We start from the raw sequence: 26,546 nt of genomic DNA, 5'->3' as shown, positions 1-26,546 counted from the left end.
TAAAAGAATGATATGAGTGCTATTCCTTGCAGTACGTTTAGTGTCTTCTAACTCTAGCTGACTGCTCCTTGTGAAGCTTCCGAGCAAGGTCCTGTGCAAAACCACACATGGTCAGGGTAGGGTTCCAGCTTCCTGCAGTTGGAAATACGGCGCCACCGGTAACATGCTATCATGTTGTCAGCTCATAGTCTTGATAAAATCTTGGATAGATAAACATACCACATTCTTCACCCCATGGGGTCTGTACATATCATCGAGCGATCCGCCTTTAGACTTCTCGCCAACAAATGCCGTGCTGCTCTCGTGGACAGCACCGGGGACTCGGATAGTGTCAACAGCAGGCTTCTGCGCCTTCCAGCTGTTGGTGTTGGTGTCCCAGTATTCGATTCCTTGGCCGAGGCCATTGTCAGTAACGGGCTGGTTGGACATGACCTGGATGGCCTGGTATGTAGCGGTATCCATGGTGTCCCAGAGAGCCTTGTCATCGGGGGACACGGTGAATTGCAAGTTGACATTGGAGGTGATGTCTCTGGTCTTGTTCTTTTTGATCCAGTTGTCCTTGTTGTCTTCCGAGAATTCACCTAGGGTGGCACAGACTATTGTGTGGTTAGTGTATAATAATATCAATGGATAGTTCTAGGTCGACACGTACTGAAGACGATATGGTCCTTGGAGTCCTTCAGCTGGTCGTAGGTGGCAGAAGCAGCATAGTCAGGGCATTCGCGGGCCGCATCGTCGACATCGTCCTCTGGGTTAGGACTATGAATGGCAGTGATTTGGATGTGATACTGCTTTCCGTTGGTGTGCTGTCCAGCCAGATAGGTGGCTCCGATCTCGAGTGTTTTGCCGGGAGTGTAGCCTGGCACGGCCGAAACAGGGCACCGGGCAGCAATGTGAGTCAGGAAGTGGCCTGTCAGGCGCTTTCCAACGGTTTCTTCGCAGCCTTCGAAAGAGTTGAGAAGAAGAGTGGCGTTGGGAATGGACTGTATCAAGTCAGCTTGTGTATTTGTTTTGTTGTTTGGAGAACATACACCAGCACAGAGAATGACCTTGGTGTTTTTGTCATCCCAGTTCAACACACCCTTGCTAGTTTCCAGGATGCGGACATAGCCATCATCTTCCATGCTCATCTTCTTGACAACACAATTATTCATCAATTCCAAGGGCGAGCCGTTGCGCTGTGTAGCAGCTATCCGCTGATCCTCAGAGAGCGCCAACATAGGCCCCGGCACAGAGAATTTGTCAAACCGCAAAGTCGACGTTGGGCTCCTATGACCAACAGCCAATGGAGCCGACTCAACATAATTTGCGGTTGAGATCTTGTTAAGGTTCTTTTCCAGAGTGTTATCGATCTTCGTCTGGAGTTCGTCGAAGATGGTATCGCCGATCTCGTTAGCGGGGGTGACATGGAGCAGCTCCTTGGCCTTCGCCCAGAAGCATCTTTCCTCGGTTGCGTCGGTCAAGGACCTGGGGTAGCCTCGCATCAGCTCGATAGGTGGTTGCGGACACCAGGCAGACCAGAATGTCGAACGACCGCCGAAGAAAGGGCAGGAGCCGTGGCAGAATTGAAGCTCTCGGGTTTTGTGTGTCTTACGGGAGAGGGTCCATGGGAAGGTCTCTGAGGGGCCTCCAAGGACCATCTTGAATGGGAGGGGGAGGTTCTGGAAATGGGTTGGAAGCCAGAAACCTGAACAGATATGAGAATATGAATAGAATGTGTTCAGCAGTTCACATACCACCTCTCTCAAGAACCAAGATCTTGCAGTCCGGGTTCAGTTTCAACGCCTCGTCGATAAAGGCAAGAGCAGTAAAACCAGAGCCGACGACGATGTAGTCGAAGCTGCCATGGTCAAGCATAGTCTGCCAGTCTGTATCACTGGATAGCCATTAGCAACTGCCTCACATCACACAAGAATATTGGAAATACCTGACGAAATAGTCCTTTGTCATGACAGAGGTTGCACTGGGGGACTGGACTCCCGGGATAGGATAGCCATTTCCCTTGAGCCGGCTTTTTTTGGCCTGGTCAACGGATCCAAAACCACCATCGATGCTGTTATAGAAGCTGGGGGGTCTGTCTGGTGCAATGGGAAGATAGTCGGGCAGGTGGGAGCCTGCCATTGTGAAAGTGTCCATGGCGAATCAAGCTTTGTCACTGAATAAATTGAAAAAGATGAATGTTCGTAGTTTCTGGACCTTGAAAAGACCGATCAGAAGGGTGTTTATATAGCCAATATCTGTGGGTCTGGTTGTATTGACGTCACGATACTACCTCTCGTTGCAGTCAATCCCTTCCTAACTAATTGATCTTTTCTTGCTTGTTTCCCACTTCCATGGCCAATAGACCAGTAGCTACTGTACTGTCTGCCTACATGACTTTTGAACGGGCCGAGAAGCCCCGCTATACAGAAGTACAGCGCGTGAGGCTTGAAGACATACGAGCTGAAGAGATGGGAGCTGTAGACAGTGGTGGTTTGAGAATGTGAAAGCTGAGCCAGACCAATAACGTCACAAAATGTCTGATCTTTGGGTCAGCCTGGGTTGAGATTTCTATATGATTTGCAAATGGATATAACTAGCGTCGCACTCCACCTCGTGCCATGCCTGTTGGAAGAAGTCGACTCGCTGACTGACGTGCATTACGACCCACGGGATATGTCAATGCAAGGCAGTACATGTGGGGTCGACATATTGACAGCATAGGAGTATACAAAAAGGAAGAAAATTAACGCATCCCGGATAGTTATTAGAATTGCATATCATGTAGGGAATACCGATTTCTCTAGTACGTTAAATTGCCTTGGTCTGTCGAATACTCGGCCAGAAATGTTTTCATCCTTTAGACAGTATCAGACAGACTCTGGAGCGACATGACAGTTCAGCTCCGCCATTTGTCATCCAATAGCAAAAATGACGCTGTGTAGCCCCGCCGCATCCGTCAAAATATGCATAAAAAGTGCGGGCCGGCGCCGTCCGCTGCCGATCATTTACCGGTTCATTCCATGCAACCGGAAATATGTAGTAGGACCAATCTTCGGCTCTCTTCAGCCTGGTAAAATATCGGTTTGAACTTATGCGCGAAGACATATTCGGCGCTGACAATCTTGTGCTAGCTCTGCAGTGATCAGTCGATCAGCATCCTCTCCATCCCATCACCTGGTCTTGGCCTATAAATCAACGAACTGGTAGATTAAGTTTACGAGGGTCACATGTAACATCAATTTTTATTTATAATAGATATATTTCCGAATATGACATTTGTAGTGCTATTTGTGGTTCAAAAGAATATTGCACATCGTAGCAGCAGGGATATATATTACACCAATCAAAGTCATGGGGGTCCATATACTGATGACATGAATGGAAGAAGGCATTTATTTCTCTCCATGACTTCTAGTCCAATAGATATTCCGTAATAATTAATCTAAATGTTTGACAGGTTCATACCAGATGAGCACATTGTGCGCTCTGGCTGCATCCTATTGGCCGACTGCAAAGCGAGCGCTTAGCGGTTCTCACTGTCTGCCCCGCCAATCGCCAATTCAGCCCCCCAGCCTTGTCCGATGAACAACCTGCAACGCACAGTCAGACAGCAGTTATGCTTCGAATATGGCCTTGATCGATCCGATAGACCTCGCACAGACTGCCATCGTCCGAGTGGCTGAGATCGCCTTGGTGCTGGGCGTGCAGTACAAGCGGCAGATATGCGGTCGCCTGGGTGCGGAGTTGTTCTTGGTTGCGGAATCCCTTGACAGGGCGGGTCTGGATCAGGAGGAGCAGTTGCGGGTGCGCATCTCAAAGCTGTTGAGGGAGGTTGAAGGGATCTGTAGTGTGAGTTTTGCATCGCTGGTGAACTTGTGTACTTCCAGCTAATCTCACAATAGTGCTCCCCTACAAAATCAGGAGTGGGATACCCGCTGCTACAGGGTATAGCACAAGTGTACCCAGATCCAAAGGCCCAAGCAGAAATCCAACAGGGACTCCTCAATATCACGTCAAACATTGCCTATACGGAGAGTTTCATCATCCATATACAGAAATTTGCAAAAAAGATTGATAAAAAACCACACGGAGCCAAGGAAGAAATTACCACGAAGAAGAGCGCACCGACCGAGTATCCAAGAGACATTAAAATACTTGCTCATAATGTCCTTCGGGACCATATGTGTTGCACCTGCAACGTGAAAAGCAAGCAGAACGTAAACGGCGATCATTTGGTGAGGTTGTTACTCCAACCGCCACCGCAGGAAAATGAAGCTCGCCTGGCACAATTTGATATGTTGTTTTCATCTGCACCATGGTGGATCGGATCTCCGTTCAGTAGCTGGCAAGATGTACATTTAAGAATTCCATGGTAAGTACCGAGAAACTCTCTCACTGAGAATACGGACTAAGAGATACCCAGGGCTCGGAAGTCAAAGAAAACTGCCAGATTCGGCGATAAACATGAACATAACGGTTACAGCCCTACACAATTGACGCCAGTGAATCATGGCCAATTCTGCAACCTCATTGGACTTCAGGCCAATTCCCGCATCTGTCTGACAATCCAAGATGGAGAGCTGAAGAAGTCAGGCTTCGAGGGCCTCAAGCAAATAGTCGAACACGTTCCTGGCATTTCGCTTGCTGACATTCTTAGCCGTTTCCATCTTACGGCAAAGATGAAACTAGCACTGGCTTATATCCTTGCATACTCCGTTTGGCAGTACTATGACTCCGATTGGATGAAGACCAGGTGGACAAGTGAGACGATACAGTTCGTCAAAGAATGCGGAAGTGATCGTACCTGCGGAAAAGGCCAATTTTTTGCCTGGAAGCCTTATTTATCAGTTTCCTTCGGTGACGAAGACCCTGAGTCTGGCGAATATAGCGATCTAGATGGAGAAATACATCACTATCCGAGGATTAGAGCTCTCGGTATCATGCTGGTCGAGATCGGAATTGGATTTCCGCTTCATAGGAGTGACAAAGATCGTTCGTCCAAGTCACTAGCAGCAAGAATCAACGAGGACTTATTACTAGCCCTGCAGTACTCAAAGGACAAGAGACTCTGGGAGGATTGCGAGTATCCTGATTATCTGACTGCAGTAAACCACTGTTTGGACCCTGGAACGTTCAATATCGCACCCTCTATTCGAGGACAAAGTGATAAAGAGTTTATGGAGGGCCTCAAGCAACGGATGAACATCTTGTATGACAAAGTTGTCTTTCCACTCGAGGAAGTACTGCAGGGAACAAAATGGATGGAACAGCTGACCTCAATTCCGCCTCTGGAAGCGCCGTCCAAAAAGGCCATGTCAATCTCTGCCGAAAATTTCTCCGCGGATGTTGATGATGCCCCCGTGACACCAACGGTACGGAAATTGAGCAAAAGATTTCTGACCAAGAGCGAGAAGGATGCAAAACGATGGCTTTCAAGAATGAGGAGGTTGAACAGCGAGCTGGGTGAAACAATTCCACCTGTTATAACCACACGGATTCGAATCGCCGTACTAGATACCGGCTGTGATTTCAATGCCCCGTTTTTCCTACATCCAGACAATGAATCTCGTCTCAAAGGTTGGAGGGACTTTGCTGATGGGTCTGACGATTTTCAAGATGGTCATGGACATGGTACCCATCTGGTATCTCTGATTATGAAAATTGCCCCTGACGCGCATGTATATGTAGCGCGTGTCGCTAAAAACCCGGATGACCTCTTAGGGGCAAGCGAGAACGTGGCACAGGTATTCTACCTCATGTATGTATTGTTTCTGACCCAGAGACTGACTCGACTCTAGGCCATCTCCTGGGCGAGTAGCGAGTGCAAAGCCGACATCATTTCCATGTCATTTGGCTACGTGAAAGACCAACCTAACATCAGCAAATCCATCCGCAAAGCCCTCTACGAACGCGATGATTCCATTCTCTTCTTTGCAGCGGCATCAAACTATGGAGCAAATGACAAAGAAATGTTCCCCGCTAGACACGAGTCCGTTATCTCGATCCGCGGTACAAACACAAATGGCGACTTCGAGGACTTTAACCCGCCACGAAGTCACAATGAAGAGACGGTGTTTGGTACCTTGGGCTTAGATGTCCCATCATCGGGGCTGAGCGATTGTATGACGGAGGTATATAAGTCTGGAACCTCGATTGCAACTGCCGTCGCAGCGGGTATAGCAGGCACCCTGCTAGGATATACCAGCTCCAAGCCAAAGGAAAGCGCATACGACTATATCAACATGAAAATGAGAACGCGTCATGGAATGCTGGCCATGTTCAAAGCTCTTTCCTCGGCGACCCTGAAGGAACGCTACTTGTATCTGGCGCCGTGGAAGCTCATGGGCAAACCAGATGACGTGCGATGGGCCATTTTTGTGGCAGCACTATTTGATATTTGATAATTGGGTATATCTTGGTGTATATAGAGCCGACTATAATATTACATATCGATTTATATATCGACAGCTGAGATGCATGTGAACGTCCGATCTCCCTCTTCCAGCTCCACCGTTGTAAATCCACCTGTGCTCCGTGAAGTGGGCAGATTATGCGCGTCTGCTATGTTGACTGTGACCTCTCCTAGACTTTCATCCTCATCTTCCTCTTCCTCATCATCATCGTCCTTGCCGAGATATGCCGCCTCGTGACTCAGCTCATCGTACTCGATCCTTTTCCCCTTCCACCCCTTCACCTCGATCTTGAGAAGCTGGTAAGCGAAGACTATATCTTCGCCGGCCTTCCATCCATCACTTTCCTCGGCGCTGCTAGACCGTGTCACATTGGCCCCCACTCCTGCCTGACCAGTGGGCGTAGGAGCACTTCCTCCAACGTCCACCTCACCGGACCGATGCTTGCCCTTTTCCTGCGATGCAGAAAATCCTTTCGCGATCATCAATCCGGTAATCATATACACTGGTTGTCTGAAGCCCGGTATACTGCTAGCCTTCATAACAGCCCGCACGCGAGGAACCGCAAGACGAGCTTCAACTTCCTCAAGTGTAGGATCATCGACAAAATACCGAGTCTCTAGCGCATCCATGTTATATGTTGTTTGCATGCTATTACCTCGTTCGCCTGACACCTTTGCGGTCACAGTGTCGAGGAATTGTGCCCAGATGCTCATCGACATGTCATGACTCTTGCTTCGAGTAGAGCTATATTCATAATTGGTGATTGTTTCAATGCGTGGATATGTCTTCTCCAGCGTGGTGGCATCGATGGTTGTGAGCGCACGGTGTGGCCGTAGCGGGTCAGCGATGATGTTGCCCAGCGCGATTGGGCCTGTTCCTGGTTTGAAGAAGAAATTGGGGGCGAGGAAGTATGTTGGGTTATGAGCCATGGTTATTATGCTTTGGAGTATTTCTGGTGTCTAATCTTTGTGTGTAACATAGAGAGACAGTGTCGCGCATGAGAAATAAGCGCGGGGGTGGAGGGGTTGTATGTCTGAACTATTAGGCTGCCGGCAGAAAAAGCAAACATTTGTATTCCTTTCTCTGATTGGACTCGCGCTATGTCTTTTTGTGCGTCGAAAGCGTGGTTGTGATTCGTCAATCTAATAATGCAGGACACATAACACGTGACCTGCATGCCCCTCCAGTCAACTGCACGCTGCTCGTGTTAATCCCATCTGAAATCTCGCGACAGAAAACCCATGCCGGTAATATGGTGGGTGTGGCCATCTCAGAGGCCACTGCATCGTGCCTTCAGAGATTCACAGAGTGCCTCGAAGTCGAGGCGTTGATGAAGGATGAATGGGCGGAAAACCGCCTGGCCGATTTCAACCTGTGGGTGTCTGGCGTCGGTGCCTCGGCTCGAGAACGGGCATCGCTCGATGCGAGATTGACTGGGAGGTCCGAAGCGCGCGAGGTAATAGTGAATCTATTATGTCTCATTGCGAATGTCGTCGACGAGTGTAAACAACTAGGTTGGGTCAACCCCACGCTCTTCGAGACAACCGCTAATGGTGGCCGCAGCACTTTCGGGAAACAGCGACTCTAACACAGAATTCGAAAGTGATGCAGGGGCAGATGGGTTCCTTGCTCCGGATGAGCCTCCAGCACGACCATTTTCTCCATGGTCGGATGACTCGTCTTCAGATTCACAGTCAGAAGAGACGGGGCCGATTTCGACACGCAACCCACTGCACGATGCCATGCATAACATAGAGATGATGCTTGACCAGCTTGCTCGGATCGCTGTTGCAGTTCGCCGATCAGGAAGGCGCTCACGACTGCAAAAGGCAGATCAGCGATTCAACCCTCAGGATCACCGGGAATTAGAGGAGCACCTTACCACGATTCTGCTTGCCCGTCCCGAGTTTGCAAAAGAGCAAATCGACCCTTCAAGACTAAATGAGGTCCAACGGCGATTGATTCGTTGTAATTTGAAGCGTCGAAATCGCTTCCTCTATGCACAGCAGCATTCGAAAGGGTTGGATCCGGCGACTACGGAGCACCAATATCGAACGCCAGTTCCCGAGATAACGAAACCACCTCCAGATGACGGTGGAAACCAGAAGTCTCGACCGATTATTTCAAAGCTCTGGAATGGAACAATGGATACAAGAACAGGGACTAGTGCATCAGCAATGAGCAACTCTTTTGCCTTGAAAGAAGCCCTGGTTCCAGCACCAGCATCATCGACTGTAATGTCATCAACGGTGATTGATCTCCAATACCCGCGACCTCCAAAGATAAACAAGGATGCACAAATCTTTCGTTGTCCTTGTTGCTGTGCAACATATCCCGTAGCCCAAGCAGAAAAGAACCGGTGGAAGTATGAATCTCAGCTCCTGGTTAGCTACAATGATACTGATAAGCGACAGAAAGCACGTCGCGGATGACCTTAGCCCCTACACCTGCATCCTGCCGGGTTGCAATGAGCCTGATGTTCTCTTCACCACGAAGGAAACCTGGCGACGACACATTCTCACAGAGCACCGTAGCTTTGACTTTTGGGTTTGCTTTGCCTGTTCAGACAACGTACAGTTTTACAGCGAACACGATTTTATAGTACACACGACGACGGCTCATGCATCATCTATTCCGCAAGATCAAATATCACTCTTAACAACCGTTTGCAAACGGTCCGCTCCTACGGAGATCAATTCCTGTCCACTGTGTGACTGGCCAGAAGGCCAAGAAAGCGAAGTGGACAAAGATATGCTCCTTGATCATATCGCCAGGGAGATACATTCTTTTTCGCTTCGAGCATTACCCTGGGCCGATGATAACGGACAGGAGACTGATGAGCGAATCGACTACAGCGCCAGCAAAGTTTACGACTGGCTGATAGAAAACAGTCTAGCAGATAGTCCGGATCAAGAGAGGCCATCTTGTGAGAAAAGACATTTTACCTCTGAATACTTCCAGTATAATGCATATTTTGCGGGCAGCTCGGAAGGCTCGAGCTCCAGCGACTTTGAATCAGATGCTTCTTGGGAAGTCGAGCTGAACAAACTAAAGCAATCGGAGAGATCGGTGTCCTTTGGAAGCAAAGGAAGTGACGAGCGCTCTGAAGAAACAGGGGAAATAAGAAGGATCGGGCAAAGAACCCCCGAGTTCGATGAATGGGCATTCCCAGGGGGCTTGGAAAAAGATACGGAGCTCTTGTACAAAGATCAGGACACTGCCTCGGCTAGACCGCCCTCTAATGTCCCTTCGCACCATCAAATATCGTCAGAGAGCTCCAGTATAGACCCTGTGGATACAGCCACGGACATTCCTACTACTACCGGAGAGTCTTCAGTCATCCTTGGCCAGGCAGCTGCCGAGGGCAAGTTAGTTCAAGAGGAGTTATCAGGGGTTACCAATACCGAAGCACATGATTCCCAAGAAACAGCAGAAGCAGATCTCCCCATGACAGCGGCTCAGAAGAAGAAGGCGAAGAAAGAAAAGAAGAGAAAGCTCGCAACTTTAGATGCATTTCTGGCTAGCGATGTCGAAAATCCAGACATACCGCCACATTCGGGTCTTTCATCAAATTCTGCCCTCCCTCCCAACGATCGAAATGATCATGACTGGGAAAGAATGACCGCAGACGATGGAGATTCAGTGTCTTCAGGAGCTGATTTTGATAGTCCGATCGTCGGCCTTGTCTCCCCTGGCTCTCCGACAGATCCTGCAAATACAATGCCAATCAGTTCTTTTGATGAAGCCTCTAAAACTGCTAGTTATATTGCGACTTTCTTTGTGAAATTTCGCGAAAATCTACCGGAACATGCGGCAGAAATTACCAGACTTATTCTGGACGTTGACTTTATCCACGCAGCTCTAGATTCCCTGGAAAGGCTGAATGTGAGCGGTGATTATAAAGACCAGCTTGACGCTGTGGAGAATGACCGTGAACTAGTCTGCGAAAGCTTGTACTATACCTTTCAGGATATCTTGGACCTTTCTCCACACCGAAGAGCCGAGGCAAATTGGAAACAAGCGTGGATTGACATTCAACGCTTTTTTCGAGATGAGCTATCGCTACCGGCTCGTTTTGTCTTTTACAGTGACATTTTAAAGGACGTAACCGCCATGATGCAGCAGTGCGTGTCCCATTCCTTTTGCGTCCAATACGTGGTTCCATTTTGGCTGACTATATTATGGCTTGAAAGTAATATTTCAGATAGAGATGTTCCAACCGTCGGGCGGAATGAAATCAACGCTCTCCTCCTTAAGCAAAAATACCGACGCGCAGTCACCACACAGGCGAAATCATCCCCAACCATCGCAAGTGCCGGAGCGGAGAGTCCTAACAACCAGAGACTTCGTGTAGAGAACTCCCGCGAACCCATGCCTCCCTTTAAGCTTCCACTCCCGACCCCGGTGAGACGTGGAAAGCGAAATGCGGCGCATTCCATTGCCAGCGCCCGTCCAAATATCGTCCCTACTTCTATGGCCGGTGATCAGGTTCAAAGGACCTTCTCAGATGACGCCACAGCGATGAACACTGGTCAAACGTTGCAAATTGACGATCCGGAACCTGTCACCATTTTGATATCCCAGCTTTACCAAGCAGCTGCGGAAGGACGCGTGGAGGATGTTGAGAAACTCCTCGCAGAGAGGCTAAGTCAAGATGCTATTACTAACCGTGATGAGGACTTCTTCGATGCCGAGTGCCAAAAACTTTATGAGAAGATTGAGCAGTGGGCTCTTTTTTTTTCAAGACATTCGGATAACCGTCAATGTCTCTTGCTGGGTGACCTGGGCGAGGAGAAAGTTACTCATCGATTTGATAACGCCATCTTGGATGGCTCAGCTGCTGACACTTGGTTGGGATTTAATAACCACCGAACAAAGGTCTTCACGTCTGTCATAATGAGCATGGCGTGGGAGTTCATCTTTACACGTTACCTCTTCGGGATGGACCGTGATCAGAGAACGAGGCTTAAAACAGCGGAGAAACACCTTGGTACAATTGCACCACCTAAAACAACCCACCATTGGCGAGCTGTTATTTTGGCATTATCCTCTCACACCTCTTCATTTACCCATCAGGTGCAATCTGATACTGAAGCGGTTGCGCACGAGATTTTCCGCACATTATGTCCTATCCTTCCTCCGCCGACAGAAGTTGAATTGCAACTTCTCGAGTCACTCTGCGAGGTGATACAGGCCGCAGCTAAACTGGCAATTGAAATGCGAACCCAATTGGCTGAATATATCGTGTTACCCCCTCTGCAACCTAAGTTTGACGACAAGGGTAATTTGGTCAGTCAGATCTTTTTCAATGCAACTCTCATGAATGAATCCAGCGGGGGCAGTAAATCGAATGAAGATCTGGAAGCGCAAAGAGCCGTTGTTCAGTTAGTCCTCTTCCCACTCGTTGTCAAGAAGGGCAATGACCTGGGTGAGGGGGATGATGAGATTATACTGTACCCTGCACAGGTGCTTGTCAAGGGCAGCACAGAAGAGAATAAACGGGAAGATCCACTCGCGCCCCCCGAGAATGACTGGGAAGACCCTCCTTCGCCACTTCGCGAGAATGAATGAGAAATGGTCTTGTTACAGGGATTCAAACGTTGATATTCTGGCCGACACCACGAGGAATCTTGTGGATGTTGCTCGAATATATGCAGTTTGTGGATTGTGCACTAATAACCTGCCTATAATAATTACAATATACAGCTCTTCGTGGCCCGATCACTCAGACTCAGATCCAGAGTGGTCGTCGTTGATATCGTCGTTCATGTCTGCAACATACTCAACCAGATCATCCATATAGCGCTGATACTCATATTGCCAATCGGTAAGATCCCATTCCCCCGAAAACCCCTCCTTTCGTTTCTTCTTCAACCCATCCACCGTCTTATTCATGTATTCAACAAATTTGGCGTCCATCTCGTCCACTCTCGGCTGGACGAGACGTTCAGTCTTCTCGTCCATGTCGAGACCGTACGTCTGCCGCTGCCACTCTAGGCGGAAGTCTTGGAGACACTGGTGATCGAGTGAATTCTTCAGATTCTCGATCTCCTTTGCTAACTTCTCATCCCAGTTGATGGCTGCCTTGTTATGCCTGTTGTCGTACTTGAACTGGGCGATGCTGTCTTTGACCTTGTCGGTGTAGAAGGAGAACCTATTGACGTACTCTTTCGCCGTATTCTTGAGCTGTGCCCTCTCTGCCCACATCTGTCCAAATATTAATATGTTAAATTTAATACTGCCAAGGAACCCACCTTGACGGTTGTAGGTGGACGTTAGATATGGGGGAAATGAAGAAATCAAAGTGGGATAGGGTTTAAATCAGTCGCTCTGTTTTCGTTGTACCCCGCTTCAGCCGCACTGGGTCCAGTAGCCAATGGGATGCAGTGGATGGTTAAGAAAGAACCTTGAGTAGAGCTTCTCTTGGCACTGTGAAGAAAGTTCAATTGCATTAAATATGGTTCCATGGATATGTTGAGTCTATTATACTTACTGCTTGGACTTTCCAGAAGGGTTATGACACTTGAATGTATACAGATAATTTGAGGACACGCAGTTATCACTCCTACTCATACCGCCAGACACAGGCATATTTCTGAGCATATTTGGTGATACGATCAGCTTGAACCCTCACCTTGGCCTCTCCTGAATGGACATTAAGCCAGTACACTTGCTCAAAATTGTTAACACGGTCGAACCCTTGGCTAAGTCCCGTATTGCCATGTCGTTCCTCCTGATTTACTGTAACAATAAGGTTGATGTCATTTTGAAGATATGGTCCGGCAGGGTCTGTCCATACGAGGGTCACCTTAAATTATTCCCCGCGCTGGGGATGCGAATGGTGAAGACTCCGTCCTCGCCTTGTTTGAGGGACCACCCTGGGCGTAACCGGCATTCTGCTGATTCATGAATATCACCGAGTGGGCCAAGTCGGCACGATCCCAGCCGGAATTAGGATTCGGTGATGGGCCTGACTTGGGAGGATTGTATTGGCCAATGAGCTCAGCTGTACCGTTGATCAAGAGTGCCTTGACGAGTGCAGCACTCGGTTCTCGTTCGCCCTGATCTATCAAAGCCTGACGCAGGACAGCCACGCAACTCTAGACAAGGGGCGTGGCTATACTGATGCCTCCCATAAGTAGTCCAATCCCCGCTCGCCGTTCCCCAAACATTTTATGGCTCAAGATGTGATATTCGTGAGCGAGTAGACAGGATGCTGGTCCCGGGTGCCACGACATCTGGTTTAAATTGGCCTTCTTTGGTCGGTCCGGGACTGCTAAAGGCAGCCATACCATCGAGATTACCGCTGATGCTGTCATTCCGGATCGGAGGCTGGGGATAGTTGAGAGGCCACGCATCATGATAAGTAGATGCAGTCTGTCGGGTGCTTTCACTGGCCCCAATCGTGATACAATTCTTCGCCGCACCGATAGCAACCACCCTGTCCCTCTTCCTTGTATTGAGACCCATTATGGAAGACATCGGCTTTGAGGGTGTGTCTCGCTGGTCATTGTACAGTGCACTAATTATAGCCATTCAATTCATTTATTTAACGTCGTCTTCCAGGAGATTGTCACGGATTTTACTTAATAGACTGTGTGTTGGCCGAGGGGCCAACACAACTTTCGGCTGTGGTTAAAATCGCCCTCTCAAAATTATGCAAAATATTAGGAAGCCTGCACGAAAAAAACCAACTTCTCAGGTAAAAGTAGCTACTATATACCTATATTTAGATTGAAAACATTTTATAAAGTGAATAGCACGAGTACTATAAAAGTCCTGGTACAGCATCACGGGTGAATATAATTCCACGCATTCGCCCTAACTTGGCGCTAAAGTGATGCTCAAATTTAATCCAGAAGTCCATCGACTCCATCGCATCACATCGATGCCATAAATACTACGAAATGCTCTTCTCATTCCCACCTGAGCTCACCCTACGGGTGATCAGCTTTCTGCCCAATGCCAGTCTGACAGCGTTGATTCAGACCCAAAAGGGGGTCGCGCGTCTTGTGACGCCGTATCTCTATAAACAAGTTCTGCATGAACCCATCCCACTTGAGAAGGATGAAGACAATGATTCAGATGATGATGATTTCGACTCTGTTTATTCTGAGAATTCGGAGGAGGAAGTTCCACCATTGCCTTGGACGGATTGCGTCGGGAGATGGCATTCAGATGTTATTCTGAATTATTTTCAGTCACTGTCTGCAGAGGTCTTATCTAACTGTGGCAAACCAAGAGAGAGTCTCTTACATTTGGCTGCTCGGACTGGGAATATTCCTCTAATGGAGCTGCTCCTGTCCAAGGGACTTGATATTAACAATTGCCACGATGGATATAGCCCCGTCGCCAGAGCCGTCATCCACAGGCAGGATGAAATGGTTCTCTGGCTGATGGAGAAGAATGCACCTGTCACGGGAGGGATCAACGGGGGAAGACTCACTGTCCTCACGATGGCGGCTGGATTTTGCTCTGGCAAAGTTGTGCAGAGAATTGTCGAAATCATCCGGGCAGAAGTCGGCGAGAGAGGCAATGTCTTTGCCCCCTCGGATAGCATCGACGCTCTGCACCGCGCCATTCGAAAGGATGACCCTCTTTCCGTTCATATTCTACTTGAAAATGGCGCGGACGCGTCCGGGTGGGATACGCACGGTCTGTCAGGGTTGACACTGGCCGCGTCTAAGGGAAACGATGAGATTGTTACGATGCTTCTTGACCGCAATGCAAACCCTCTTCCGCACGATGCGGTGGGACAGTCTGCATTGGGATGTGCCGGGTGCTCACAAAAGCTGAGCTGGGAAATAATGGAGAGGATATTCCACGCGTTTCGCGAGGCAGGAGGCGATATCAACGCCACCGAAGTCACGATTCCTGAATTTGTAGGTGGTAGACCTCGTGCTCTTGAAAGCCTACCTCTACATTATTTTGCTTGCGCTGGCTCAATTAAAGGAGTAGAGCTCCTTCTCCGCCACGGCGCAGACGTCACCATCAAGCCGCGAAATGGAATGACACCTCTACATGCAGTCCTCTTCAGGTATAAACATACGCGGGATCCTTTCCCAGAAGCGACTCAAATTTGTCAAATTCTGATTGAAGCTGCTGTTCGATCGAATAAACATCTCAACGATCAGATGACTCCGTATGCGCCCTTCACCCCGATGAATGGGGGTACGGCGTTGACTATGGCTGTGATTTGTGGATTGGAGGATGTTGTCCGTTTACTGGTGGAGAATGGGGCTGATGTTCAAGTGGTGGATGCAGAGGGCAAGACTGCGTTAGATTACGCCCGAAGTTCAAGTAATCAAACCATGATTGATTTGTTGACTGGAAGGGTCAACTAGTGGGCTTTAGTGTTTGTGCACAATGGTTATATACTAGCGAGTATACGTGTTTAATATATAAGTTGGCATGCTACTGGGTAGTGATCATCATTGGCATGACCCTCTACACTACAAGTGAGACATGGAAATAATCCACTTACATACCACGAAGATTTCAGCAAATCGGCGTGAGGCGCATTGGGATAGGTCTGTCTGGCGCACTCGGAGGTTAACGATGTAGCGTCTGGGAAATGTCGCGGTTTGGAATGACTGACGACCGGTAAGCCACGGTGGGCAGTTACGACTGCAGGTCAGTAGAACAACAAGCATCATATGATGCCAGCATGGAACTGCAGAAGAAGAGGTACAAAAGAAGGAAAAATAGCATGTCCTTATCGCTGGTATTATCCAGATCAAGTTCAACGGTAATTCTCAGAACGAGTCATGCCAAAGCAATCATCGAACACCCGTCATGCTATATGAAGTCCCTCTAGTCCTCGACAGAGACCTTGTCGATGTACCATCCAAACTCACCGATACAGAATGGTAAACCACTAAACGGCCATTCCAGAAGAAGGCTCATCCCGCTTTCCAGTCTCATAGACTGGCTCAGGCTCAACGCTTGCATCGGTATTCGTGTCGATATCCTTGATATTTCCGAACCAATCGTTCTGTGACTTGCGCCACCATTCCTCCAATGCAACGACGGTGATACCCGCCATGATGACGATGGCATAGTTGAACAGAGTCGAATCCTCCGCAATGGCAGCATCACCATATTGCGGAGCGCAAAGTACGGCAAACGCAAAGCTGTTCCAGATAAAGGTGACAACAGCAGTTAAAACACCGAATCGACCGAGATCCCAAAAGCCAGGTTTGAATGTCTTGCGAGTGATGAATGCACGACCGAAACCGACCAAGCCGTACGCAGCGATGGAGCCGGCGGCAGAGGTGGATGTCAGACTTGAAAAGGCGACTTGGGAGGGTAGCTGAGTGCAGAGGAGAAGGGCCGCACAGGTGGAGATGAAGATGACGGCGTTATGTGGCTGCTTGTCTTTTGAGACACGGCAGAGGATGTCGCTGAATGGAAAGACAGAGTCACGGGCGATGGCGAAGACAAGTCTGGAGACGGCCACGAGAGAGATTGATGTGTTCAGGATAGCCCCGATCATAGCCACGATAGTAGCAACAATGTGGGCATGTGGCCCAAGTGCCAGTGCATACATGTTGATAAACGGTTGGGGCACAGTGGTGTCATAGAATGTCTCAATCGGCGGCATACAGAACAAGAACAGAATGATAATCGGGAAGCCACACAGCGCAGAGGCAACAGTCGCCCAGAAGACACCTTGAGCAGCGGATTTCTTCGCTGCGACAGTTTCTTCAGCGACGTGGCCAGAGGCATCCTGGCCGACGAGACAACTAGCTGTCAGATACCACGACAACACCCAGTTCAGGCCAGCACTCGTCCCTCCTCCATTGTATGTTGATGTAAACACATATTCTGCGGATTGGAAACCGTAAGTCTTGGATACTCCGATCGGCAACCAGATGAAGTTGAGGAGAATGTCAATCGAAATGACGATCAGACCAGCACGAAAGATCCAAGCATACGAACGAGGATGCAAAAAGTTCAACGAGGTAGCCAAAGCGAGGAAGAACAGCGACAAGGCCCAAGCGACAGCACGCGCTTTGACATCCGATGTTTCATGCGGAAAAGAAGTGGTTGGGTTGAACACGACCACCTCCGAGATGAGATAGTTGGCAACACCAAAGGAATCACTCGCCAGGAAGGACGTCCACGCGACCAAAGTCCACGCAGCAACCAAAAAGGATACAAAACGTCCTACACCACCACCGCCCCACGATCGGAAAGCCCAGTAGTAAATAGAGCCAGCGGCGGGGTAGGTCGAACAAGCCTCTGCCAAGGTGGCGGCGGTGATGATGGACAGGATACTACCGGAGAGCCAAGAGCTCCACCTGCTGCACGTCAGCGATCTAAAACAACACAATATGCAGGATGATGGAGTTGGTTACATGGCAGCAGGCCCACCAGCACTCAGCGCAATGTAGAACAGCACGCGAATGCCGCCAATGCAGTTGAGAGCAGAGAATGAGCAGGCAAAGTTGTCGAAGGCGCTCCATCCACGGGCCAGCACAGACTGGTAGCCGAGTTTGCGCAGATCAAGGTCATCTTGGCCTTCTTGGCTGTGGGCGCTAGTTGCCTCCATTGTGACAGACGAGGTGATGAAGCTGAATATTGAGGCTGTGAACTGTCAGGATAAAAATCAGATTGGCAGAAATTATTTGGAAATTTCTTGTGCTCTTCCCGCTAAAGAAGCCCTAAAGAGATTGACCAACCAGAAGACGAGGACAGAGCACAACCAGAATAAACTCAAGGGAAATGACATGTCGATCATGTCACGTGAGAATGCATTATTTATCTATTCATTCAAGAAGCAGTAAACTTGCATATAATTATGTTCAGACAGCCAAACAATGTCAAATAAAAATCATTGAGGCCGTCAGACTAGATCCAATAAGTATCACAATACATGAATATAAAATTCACAGCTTAAATCGTTCATTTAATCTTTGCTACGAATATCAGAGAGCTGGTAAATTATAGTTGATGGCCTCATAAAGGCGGTCATTAATTCATATTGGTATAAATATACAATGTTCGCTAAAAATCACAATTAATTGGGTATATCACTGCGTCCTCAACACTCTGGTCCAGGTTCCTTCACCACAGACTCATATCGTCCTCGTGGTAGATGGTGGATGATCAGCACTAAAGAAGAGGTTAGCATTTATATTTAAATAGAAAGTCAGAAACATACAAACTAGCATGATCAGCATAAGTCCTGGAAGAGCCCAGGGCGACGCACCCAGCGTCTCTGCACTGTCGGTCAATGTCATGCAGCTCAGCAAGGCAATGCCCAACCCGACAACACTGTTGATGATGGTGCTGAGATATCGCAGGTGGTAGTGCTCTCTGTCGTGTTTGGAAGCGAGCATGGAGAAGACGCTGGAGAGCATGAGGATGATACCGGTGCAGATGACAAAGTAGCCGAATGTGAGGTTAAACACCTTCAGGATCTCATGAGCTGTCTCCCAGAACCCCTCGGCACCCTCAGTCAATGTCTCTGTCGGCATCTCCCAGCCAAAGGCCTCAATGACCGTCTTCATTGTCTCCGTGACGGCACCAAAGGCAGTCTCCAGGACCTCGTCAGTGTCAGCGGAGTCAGGAAGGGCGAGAGTCTCGTTCATCGACTTCTGGACGTCGTCCCAGACATCTTGGGTGCTGTCGAAATTGCTATAGACGTAGGTGATGGTGTTGTTAAGGACGGTTTTCAGTTCTGGTGCGGCGGCATCGTTGTCGAGGGCAGTGTTGAGGGGAAGGAAGATAGTCCTGGAATCGGCGACGATATGCGACCATAAGAGAGTCTGGTTGATGCCTTCCATCATGAGACAGAGGGCGAGGTGGAAGGGGAAGTGCAGGAGGCCCCAGATTTGTTGTTGTATGTGGCTCAAGGCTTCGAGGCAGATGCTATCAAAGTAGATTTGGTAGACAAAGTACTGTAATTATTAGCAACTTGACCGATAGTTATAACTGTGAATGCTTACAATGATCAACACTGCAGAAATGATCATGCCAATGTCTGCAGAAGTGAACTTGCTATCCATGGTCTCGACCTTGACGATTGTCTTGGTAAGACCGATGATTCCTTCTCCGAGCTGTTCCAGTAAGCTTCACTTCTTTCTTTTGGGGCCAGGTCGTCACATACAATAATCAAAGTCAGACAGGTCATTCTCTCCACAAGATGCGCCTTGTAGAGCGACACAACCGGCCACCATGATGCAACGCCAACATTGATCACCGCCTCCAAGACAGACACAACGTACCACACAATGTAGCAATGGTAGTCAAGATGACGGTAAAATACAAACGATATACCAAGATAGATCGCCGCAGCCACGAGGAGTGTGCCCATTATTATAAGCAAGGGTGTACGCGTTCTATGGTATCTCCAGGTAAAGCAGAGTGCCGCTCCATATTGACAGAACAAAACAAGACGGCTGGCCATGAGGATGATGGACATTTGCTGTTGAGGTCCCCATTCCTCGTGTGTCTCCAAGAATGAAGGGCCGATGACTGCAAATCCGACCATGACACCGAAATGGCAGGCATGAGCGAGTCGTTCAAACACACTGTCTGTTGCGAAGCGGATATCGTAGAGGGTGACCTGCGCCCAGGTAAACCAGAGGAGCGCAATAAATCCGATGTAGGAGGTCAGTTCTAAGAGAGCAATGTAAGTTATTATCCCCGCCGATTGGTGAATGACAACCTACTGTGTCTATCGTTGATCTCGTGGACGTTGGTAAACGATGTCAGATTGGCGACGAAGAATAAGTCGAAGAAGAGCTGCAGGTTCGATGTTGCTTCATAGTGTTCGAATCGGGGGTCTTCGAAAATCTTCTCATCCTCGCCGGCCAGGAGGGATTGGTTCTCTTGCCTGTTTTTGGCCACAGGGCTTTGAAAAAGACGTAGTCGACTCATTTTGACGACTTTAGGCGTTACCTATATAAACGAAAGTGAGGATACTCGAAAGAGTTGTGATGCAGCATTTTGGGAACGGGGGATAAGGTGCCTTAAATCCCAAATCCTTCCTCCCACAACCCCATGCAGAGCACCAGATCGCAATACAAGCTCAGTGGGTCTCCAGCAAGCTTTGAAGCTGCAGCTGGCAGTTTTCATTGTCTGCTCCCCTGATCTGACAGTTGATATTCTATTTCGGTGCCGATGTTGGGGCTGAGAATGGTGCAAACTGCTTAGGGTTTTGGGCGGGACGGTCAGAAGGCCCGACAGCCAATGGGCTTGCTGCTACCCGACGATCCCCCCACACCCCAATCTACGAGACGGCTCATTGGAGCACAGCCGCATCCTTTCGCTCCATCTTATCAGCGGCATTTGGGGGCCACAAAGCCAAGGCGGATTTAACTAGCCAGATAGCCAATAACAGGGCAGGGATACGCAGAGACTGCACTCAGCCTTGCTCATCGACAGAGAGTCAGACCTTGATTCCATATGCAGAATGACGAATAACACAGACTGGGCTGAAATGGCCGTTCGAATTGTCTGTTGTGACTCGACAAAACACTGTCCACGTGTCCGAGGGACCGAGTGTCATGTTTTTGTCGAAGGAATGCATCTCTTGGCCACGCTTTAACCGCATTCGGAATGGGGTTCGGAGGGCTGGCCCTGTGGATACCTGGCTCCGGCCTCAATGTCGCCATATCCACTCTCATTGGTCTGTTCGTTCATGTAAGGCCGGACACTTTGGAGGGGTTGTCCTGCGTAATGTCATGCTACACCGCTGCCCGAGTGCTCGAAAGAGTATGCACTGCGAGGACTTACGCCTCTCACCAGCTGTGCTTTAAACATGTTCTTGAAACTGATCAGACAAGCTCATGCCAATGCTCTTGGTATTTTCTGTTGTACATGAATCTTGACCAATCAAGACAAATCAACGTACACGTCGGATATTTACTAATTATATTAGCTTAGATAAATACCCAAGAAAAGAATTTATTATTTTTATTCATGCTATGATTTCATTCGGAGTATTGAACATTTTGGGCCAAGAAGTTGGAAAATAATGGACAGGCGTCACGATATATATATTCCGACTTCATCGTAAAAATACCTCATTCAAGCCAGCCAAATAAAGGAAAAAAAAAAAAAAAAAAAAAAAAAAAAAAAAAAAAAAAAAAAAAAATATAATAATAATAACAAAAGAAGTAAAAATAAATAGATAAAATAAGAAAAAGAAAAATGAGAGTACAGGGAGCATTGACTGGAATAGAATTAAAATTCAGGATTCAAGATCTATAGATCAACCAACGCACGTGAAGTGGTAATCCTGTCATCATCACCCCACTTGTCTAGACTCAGATCGTCTATAAATTCTAAATCTCCGGGGTCGAATCCCCAAGCCAAACAAATCTCTTGGTCTGGTCTGTATCCTGGCTGGGATCCGGTGCAACTGACCCACTCAATTTTGAACTTGCCACTCTCCTGTATCTTTGCGACGGACAGCTTCATAGATGCATGAAAGTCGCTGATATCGAGAAGAAACTTTCGAAGACGGGGCATCCTGCGAACAGCCTTACTCGCGGAAAGATAAAGGGCATTGATGGTATATAAGTCCAAAATCTCTCGCCGTGGGTTGCCTGCGTCCGCGTCTGAAATATTCATAGCCCAGGTTTCCTCATCGAAGTGCTCGAAATACATATTGTCATCATCTGAATCGGCAAGGAATACCCATGAGCCTATGAAGGTCAGAGAATTAGTGATTCATTTCATTGTGTGAGCAACGGCTAGGCACTGCTCACCATTAGGTTGAAAAGGGGGCGTCTTGATATCAATCACCTCCAACTTGGGCCAGTAGATATTTTCAGTTTTGCTTTCATCTGTTGGCCAGAATAATTCTTTACTGATCCGGACATTATTAAGATGAATCTCGACTAGGTCCATGCTGATTCTCCGGATATTGGTTGATAATGTATCCAAGCCGTCGAAGAGAACGTAAGGCGGGTCCATGTTGTTTGCCCATGGCTCTTCGGGATCACACGACAACCGAAGAACCTCGAGGGCTGACGGGAGCTCTAGAAGCCCTTTTGCGATTCCTTTTCTTCAATTAGCACGAAGGTTTCAGAATACCAAGACGATCATCAAAATACCGTTTCGACGATCTTTCAAGGCTTCCAGGTGATCTGGCCGAAGAAAGTGCTCCATCTTGATGGATGCATTCTCAAGAAAAGGACAGGATTTGAGAATGGTCATAACCCCATCGACGGAGATTAGATGGTCGACTATTTGGAACTTTTTGTTGCGATCGAAATCTACTTTTCGAATGATCGGTACTTCGACGAGACTGGGTCCTTCATCACCTGGCAAGAAAGAAGCCCTTTGGGGAATAACCGAGTCCGTTTCACCTGTCATATATTCTGTGGTGACTGTGTCTGCTGATTCTTCATACACAGTCAATGGCTCTTCCACGTTTCTCTTTTCCACACGCAGAGAAATATTGAGTGAAAGACCAGGCTCCAAACGACCCCACGAGCCCAGCACACCAAAGAGATTCGTCATGCCATAATGAAATGCCTCGTCATTCTCGTGTCGCATGTAGTTATCTGGCGTATAACCGTCCAATTTGGCGAAATTATATCCCCCCATTATCCCCCAGGGAACACCAATACAGTATACAATTCGGCGAACCCACGCTCGACGTCGCACCCGATATGGTGCACCTGACGTGATTTCGTTGAACCGCTCCCATGTCAACAGCCCAGTGTTGCATCTGGGGGTTACTACCTTCTCCTTGCTTTGGACCAGCAAAGTGTTGTAGATGACTGGCTCAAAGGCTACCTGCCATGTCTTTGAGACGACAGTAAATGGTGCCACAAGCGGAAATGGTTCTCGCGGGGTCCTGCGAGTAAAGTCATAGTCGATGGTGAAGTGGGAGGCAATTTGAGACAGGATTTCGAGAGGGAGATCGCAGCCCATTTTGCTACTATAGGAGTTGAAGTTGCTGGTAAAACATGTGGTTTAAGGTAGAAATAAAGTGAAGTGAAGATGAATTCAATGTACTATAGTTGAGGAATTAAATGTCTTGAACACAAGGAGTCAGGTGATGCTATGAGGGGCTGCTTGGCAGTCTCATTTATGGGTTTCAGGTTTCTGCCTTTCTCCACTCACACAGCCTTGTCCTGTCAGGGATCATGAAGATTGTTGACCGTGGATAATCCTTATTAATTCAATGGCATAGACCATTGAGCGTCCCAACCTTGATGGCTAGACTCGAGATCACAAATTTTAGTTCTAACACTGCATTACATAAACACAATAATTTGATCAACTCAAAACGCTGTGTCTGATCGCGGAAGTGATTAGATTGCTAGGCCTCATAGCCTCATAGCCTCATATGACAGATATCTATTGGTTTAGAGGGTAGACAAGGTCATCAAGTTACAGAATACAGTGCTATAACAGCACTGCTTGACACATAATACTAACAATTCACAGGTTAAGGTTACTTGCTCACCCCAACGCAGTAGCTATAGTCTGGCCAAAGAGCTTTACAATTTCCGCCCAAAGCGGGGTTCCACTTGTAGAATTGCTCAAGGGTGCAGTCATTCTCATCTGCTATGTCTTGACAGTATTTACCTACTCATTGATCAGTTCAATGTACGTATCCAAACGAATCTGTCAATACTTACCATCTTCATGTTTGGCATATTTATTGCAGTTACAGGGAATGCCCGACTGTGTTGGACCTGGTGGGGTGACGCCTCCGGGTGGACAAGTGCTCTTTGGTGTTGCACTGGATGATGGTCGAGTAGATGAAGGCGTGGGAGTTGGTGTAGAGAAGGATGTGTCATCATAGCCTTCTCCTGAAACGCAATAGGAAACTCCCAACTGCAACCCGGTACAGTTACGACGGATGCTGGGCTGTTGAAACAATCAGTGATGGCGGCTATTTCAAAAGAGTGTATATGCTTACATTCCAGCCATAAAAAGCGCCCATGCCAATGTCAGCTTCCTCTCTGATACTATCGCAGCCATCCCCTTGAATAGTCAATATATACCAGTCTGACAGAATCGGGTATAATAAGTACCTCTGGTAACATTATGCCATGAAAAGCAGCGATGAGTCGAGTTGAGTGCTGCATTCTTTGGCACAGAAGCATACACAGCGTCATCCTCGGATGTATCAATGGTAAACCCTTCTCCAAGCTTGGTGCAGTACCGAGTCGCGTTGGCAAGAGTGCAATTCCAGTAGAATAGAGAAGGGTTCCATGTCACAAAGTATGACATGGGCACTTGTATCCGAAAATATGAACAGTCAACATCCTTGCCGTATATATTTTCCATGTATTCTTCGCAGTCCTTCCTGGTTCCTTTTGCTAATGGTGCCTCAGTCTGTTTGGGATAGTCGGTTCTCTTGCCGGTTGCTTCTGGAAGTTGGTCCCAAGGTGTCCGGGTGCCTGTGATAGCAGGTCTTGTGACGGTTGCTGTGCTGCTTGAAGGTTTCCCACTGGCAGTTGCCTCGTAACCGGAGTAGGTCTCGATATCACCTACGGGCAGAATACCTGTATATCATCAGCAGGCATAGTGCGTAAACTGAGATAAACTGTGCTTACAATATTGAGATCCCGGCCGAAGGTTCGTGCAGTCTGAGTTGAGGTCTGGGTTCAGAAACAGAATTTCATCGAACGAAATACTATTCGCCATAGCAATACGAGCACAGCTTTCCCCTTCTGCAAACCCATTAGCTAGTCTCAGACAGGTTGTATAAGTACTCACCTTGGACATCGTAATATTTCCCACAACGGGTGTTAGTCCCAGGTGCAACGTTCGTCGGCACTGGAACCGCACTCGTAGCGGATTTGTTACTGCTTCCAATCTTCCTTGGACGAGTGAAGTGACCAGGATTGGACACGCAGACATAATGACCTTTGACTATGTCTAGATTGGTGCACCGCCCATTCAGGCTTGGGTTCCATGTCCGGAATTGTGTAATGGTGATGCCGTATTGTTTGGCAATGCCCTGGCAGGTATCGTTCTTTGTCATCAGATGTGTTTGACAGGTCCCTGTAATGCACAGTGTACCGTTTGATGGGAAATCAGTACATCCACCAGGCAAGCCGTTGTCACTCAGAAGCTGCCAGGTACTGATATTCTGGGCTGCTGCAATCGAGTCGCACGTATCTCCGGGATGAATAGGGACGGTGGGGGCGGTACATTTTGGCGTTGCAGAGGAAGAGGCAGAAGCACTATACTGTCAGATAATCCACTAGATATAGGTAGGTATGTAGTTTGACTTACCTGGTTAATACCACTGGAGAGCCGGTTCTAATTGGGAGTGTTGAAACAGAGCAGCTAGATGTGCGAGATGCATATCGAGATGCCAGTCCTTTTTTGTAGAAATATGGGTTGCTCAGTTTGATTTGGGGCATCTTCAGAAGGCACTCATCACAAGCACTTTCAATAGACTCGGATTCAATCATCTTATAACAGTAGTTGCCGTTTCTATCATAGTTAGCGCGTACAAGAATAGTTGATATTCCACATACCCATCCTTTGTGCATCTCTGTTCAAGGTTCGTAAAGTAGTAATCGGCCAGAGCAATGGGCCGATAAACAGTTGAGCTTCTTGACTTCTTTCTCGACGATGCTCCGTTGTTACCAAACGTGATAGTATCATTGGAGCATGCCTTGATAACGTTCTTCCGGTACTCAGTGATTGACTTGCGACAGCTGTCTGTACACATCGTGTCTAAGAACTTCGTCGATAGATTGGTGTTGAATTGATACATTGAGTTTCCAGTCTCAAGCAGGCTACACGACAAGTTTGCTGTGAATGCAGTTGCGCAGCTGGCAGACAAGGAAGGGAAGGGACCATGAGGGAAGAGCTGTAAACCTTCGGTTGTTGCATTCTGACCAAGAACACCAGGTAAAGTCACAGCGAGTGTCAACACAACGCACTGCGTGTAAAAAAACATTTTGACACCTAGTATCGTTGTTGGGCCGGAAGAGAATTCGGCTGTAAGATGAAATCTATACTTGAACACGACAGGCAAAGGCTGGGCTGCCGCGATTCGGCATATGATACTGCTTCAAGCAAGTGCGACCAGGATCGAATGCAACCAATCCCACTGAGGCCTTTTTGCCTCTTTCTCTGCATTGTTCTCCCGTGTTTGCCTAAACCACAACCTTGTTATGGCTGCCGTCTCTTCCGATATCGAGTCATACACTCTCA

At 48.1% G+C, this 26,546-nt stretch overlaps 10 protein-coding genes across 10 annotated transcripts; 3 read left to right on the top strand and 7 right to left on the bottom strand.

Moving 5' to 3' along the window:
* Window positions 1–37: 37 nt before the first annotated feature.
* On the bottom strand, window positions 38–2,121 carry ASPWEDRAFT_50365 (uncharacterized protein; the record flags this gene model as incomplete). The annotated part of the gene is made up of 6 exons (XM_040837427.1): window positions 38–166; window positions 220–596; window positions 653–983; window positions 1,032–1,687; window positions 1,737–1,876; window positions 1,928–2,121. 6 exons carry the CDS (start codon window positions 2,119–2,121, stop codon window positions 38–40), a joined length of 1,827 nt encoding a protein of 608 aa, XP_040690699.1.
* A 1,488-nt stretch (window positions 2,122–3,609) lies between these two features.
* Window positions 3,610–6,383, top strand: ASPWEDRAFT_50364 (uncharacterized protein; the record flags this gene model as incomplete). Its single annotated transcript, XM_040837426.1, has 4 exons — window positions 3,610–3,831; window positions 3,885–4,354; window positions 4,406–5,726; window positions 5,781–6,383. The coding sequence occupies 4 exons, from the start codon at window positions 3,610–3,612 to the stop codon at window positions 6,381–6,383; spliced, it is 2,616 nt and encodes an 871-aa protein (XP_040690698.1).
* On the bottom strand, window positions 6,324–7,493 carry ASPWEDRAFT_437545 (uncharacterized protein). The gene has a single exon (XM_040836096.1). The coding sequence runs from the start codon at window positions 7,322–7,324 to the stop codon at window positions 6,437–6,439; it is 888 nt and encodes a 295-aa protein (XP_040690697.1). The 5' UTR covers window positions 7,325–7,493; the 3' UTR covers window positions 6,324–6,436.
* Window positions 7,494–7,495: 2 nt separating this feature from the next.
* Window positions 7,496–11,966, top strand: ASPWEDRAFT_26447 (uncharacterized protein; the record flags this gene model as incomplete). Its single annotated transcript, XM_040832857.1, has 4 exons — window positions 7,496–7,505; window positions 7,583–7,897; window positions 7,959–8,760; window positions 8,810–11,966. 4 exons carry the CDS (start codon window positions 7,496–7,498, stop codon window positions 11,964–11,966), a joined length of 4,284 nt encoding a protein of 1,427 aa, XP_040690696.1.
* Window positions 11,967–12,116: 150 nt separating this feature from the next.
* ASPWEDRAFT_26446 (uncharacterized protein) lies at window positions 12,117–13,865 on the bottom strand (the record flags this gene model as incomplete). The annotated part of the gene is made up of 6 exons (XM_040832856.1): window positions 12,117–12,602; window positions 12,802–12,824; window positions 12,889–12,917; window positions 12,971–13,136; window positions 13,273–13,461; window positions 13,688–13,865. The coding sequence occupies 6 exons, from the start codon at window positions 13,863–13,865 to the stop codon at window positions 12,117–12,119; spliced, it is 1,071 nt and encodes a 356-aa protein (XP_040690695.1).
* Window positions 13,866–14,302: 437 nt separating this feature from the next.
* ASPWEDRAFT_170515 (uncharacterized protein) lies at window positions 14,303–15,739 on the top strand (the record flags this gene model as incomplete). The annotated part of the gene is made up of 1 exon (XM_040830635.1): window positions 14,303–15,739. The coding sequence occupies one exon, from the start codon at window positions 14,303–14,305 to the stop codon at window positions 15,737–15,739; it is 1,437 nt and encodes a 478-aa protein (XP_040690694.1).
* Window positions 15,740–16,249: 510 nt separating this feature from the next.
* On the bottom strand, window positions 16,250–17,949 carry ASPWEDRAFT_152844 (uncharacterized protein; the record flags this gene model as incomplete). The annotated part of the gene is made up of 2 exons (XM_040829631.1): window positions 16,250–17,698; window positions 17,756–17,949. 2 exons carry the CDS (start codon window positions 17,947–17,949, stop codon window positions 16,273–16,275), a joined length of 1,620 nt encoding a protein of 539 aa, XP_040690693.1. The 3' UTR covers window positions 16,250–16,272.
* A 492-nt stretch (window positions 17,950–18,441) lies between these two features.
* Window positions 18,442–20,282, bottom strand: ASPWEDRAFT_26443 (uncharacterized protein; the record flags this gene model as incomplete). Its single annotated transcript, XM_040832855.1, has 5 exons — window positions 18,442–18,512; window positions 18,562–19,300; window positions 19,349–19,459; window positions 19,510–20,021; window positions 20,075–20,282. The coding sequence occupies 5 exons, from the start codon at window positions 20,280–20,282 to the stop codon at window positions 18,442–18,444; spliced, it is 1,641 nt and encodes a 546-aa protein (XP_040690692.1).
* Window positions 20,283–21,565: 1,283 nt separating this feature from the next.
* ASPWEDRAFT_38648 (uncharacterized protein) lies at window positions 21,566–23,349 on the bottom strand. The gene is made up of 3 exons (XM_040834929.1): window positions 22,466–23,349; window positions 22,118–22,411; window positions 21,566–22,054 (listed from the first exon to the last, which is right to left on the bottom strand). Exons 1-3 carry the CDS (start codon window positions 23,289–23,291, stop codon window positions 21,612–21,614), a joined length of 1,563 nt encoding a protein of 520 aa, XP_040690691.1. The 5' UTR covers window positions 23,292–23,349; the 3' UTR covers window positions 21,566–21,611.
* A 468-nt stretch (window positions 23,350–23,817) lies between these two features.
* Window positions 23,818–26,289, bottom strand: ASPWEDRAFT_170511 (uncharacterized protein; the record flags this gene model as incomplete). Its single annotated transcript, XM_040830634.1, has 8 exons — window positions 23,818–23,951; window positions 24,005–24,236; window positions 24,289–24,353; window positions 24,404–24,877; window positions 24,929–25,045; window positions 25,092–25,561; window positions 25,614–25,817; window positions 25,862–26,289. 8 exons carry the CDS (start codon window positions 26,287–26,289, stop codon window positions 23,818–23,820), a joined length of 2,124 nt encoding a protein of 707 aa, XP_040690690.1.
* Between the last annotated feature and the right edge of the window lie 257 nt (window positions 26,290–26,546).

Source organism: Aspergillus wentii (genome assembly GCF_001890725.1).
Source record: "Aspergillus wentii DTO 134E9 unplaced genomic scaffold ASPWEscaffold_3, whole genome shotgun sequence".
Classification (NCBI taxonomy): domain Eukaryota; kingdom Fungi; phylum Ascomycota; class Eurotiomycetes; order Eurotiales; family Aspergillaceae; genus Aspergillus; species Aspergillus wentii.
The sequence above is the reverse complement of the archived record's forward strand: the minus strand, read 5'-3'. Positions and strand labels throughout refer to the sequence as shown.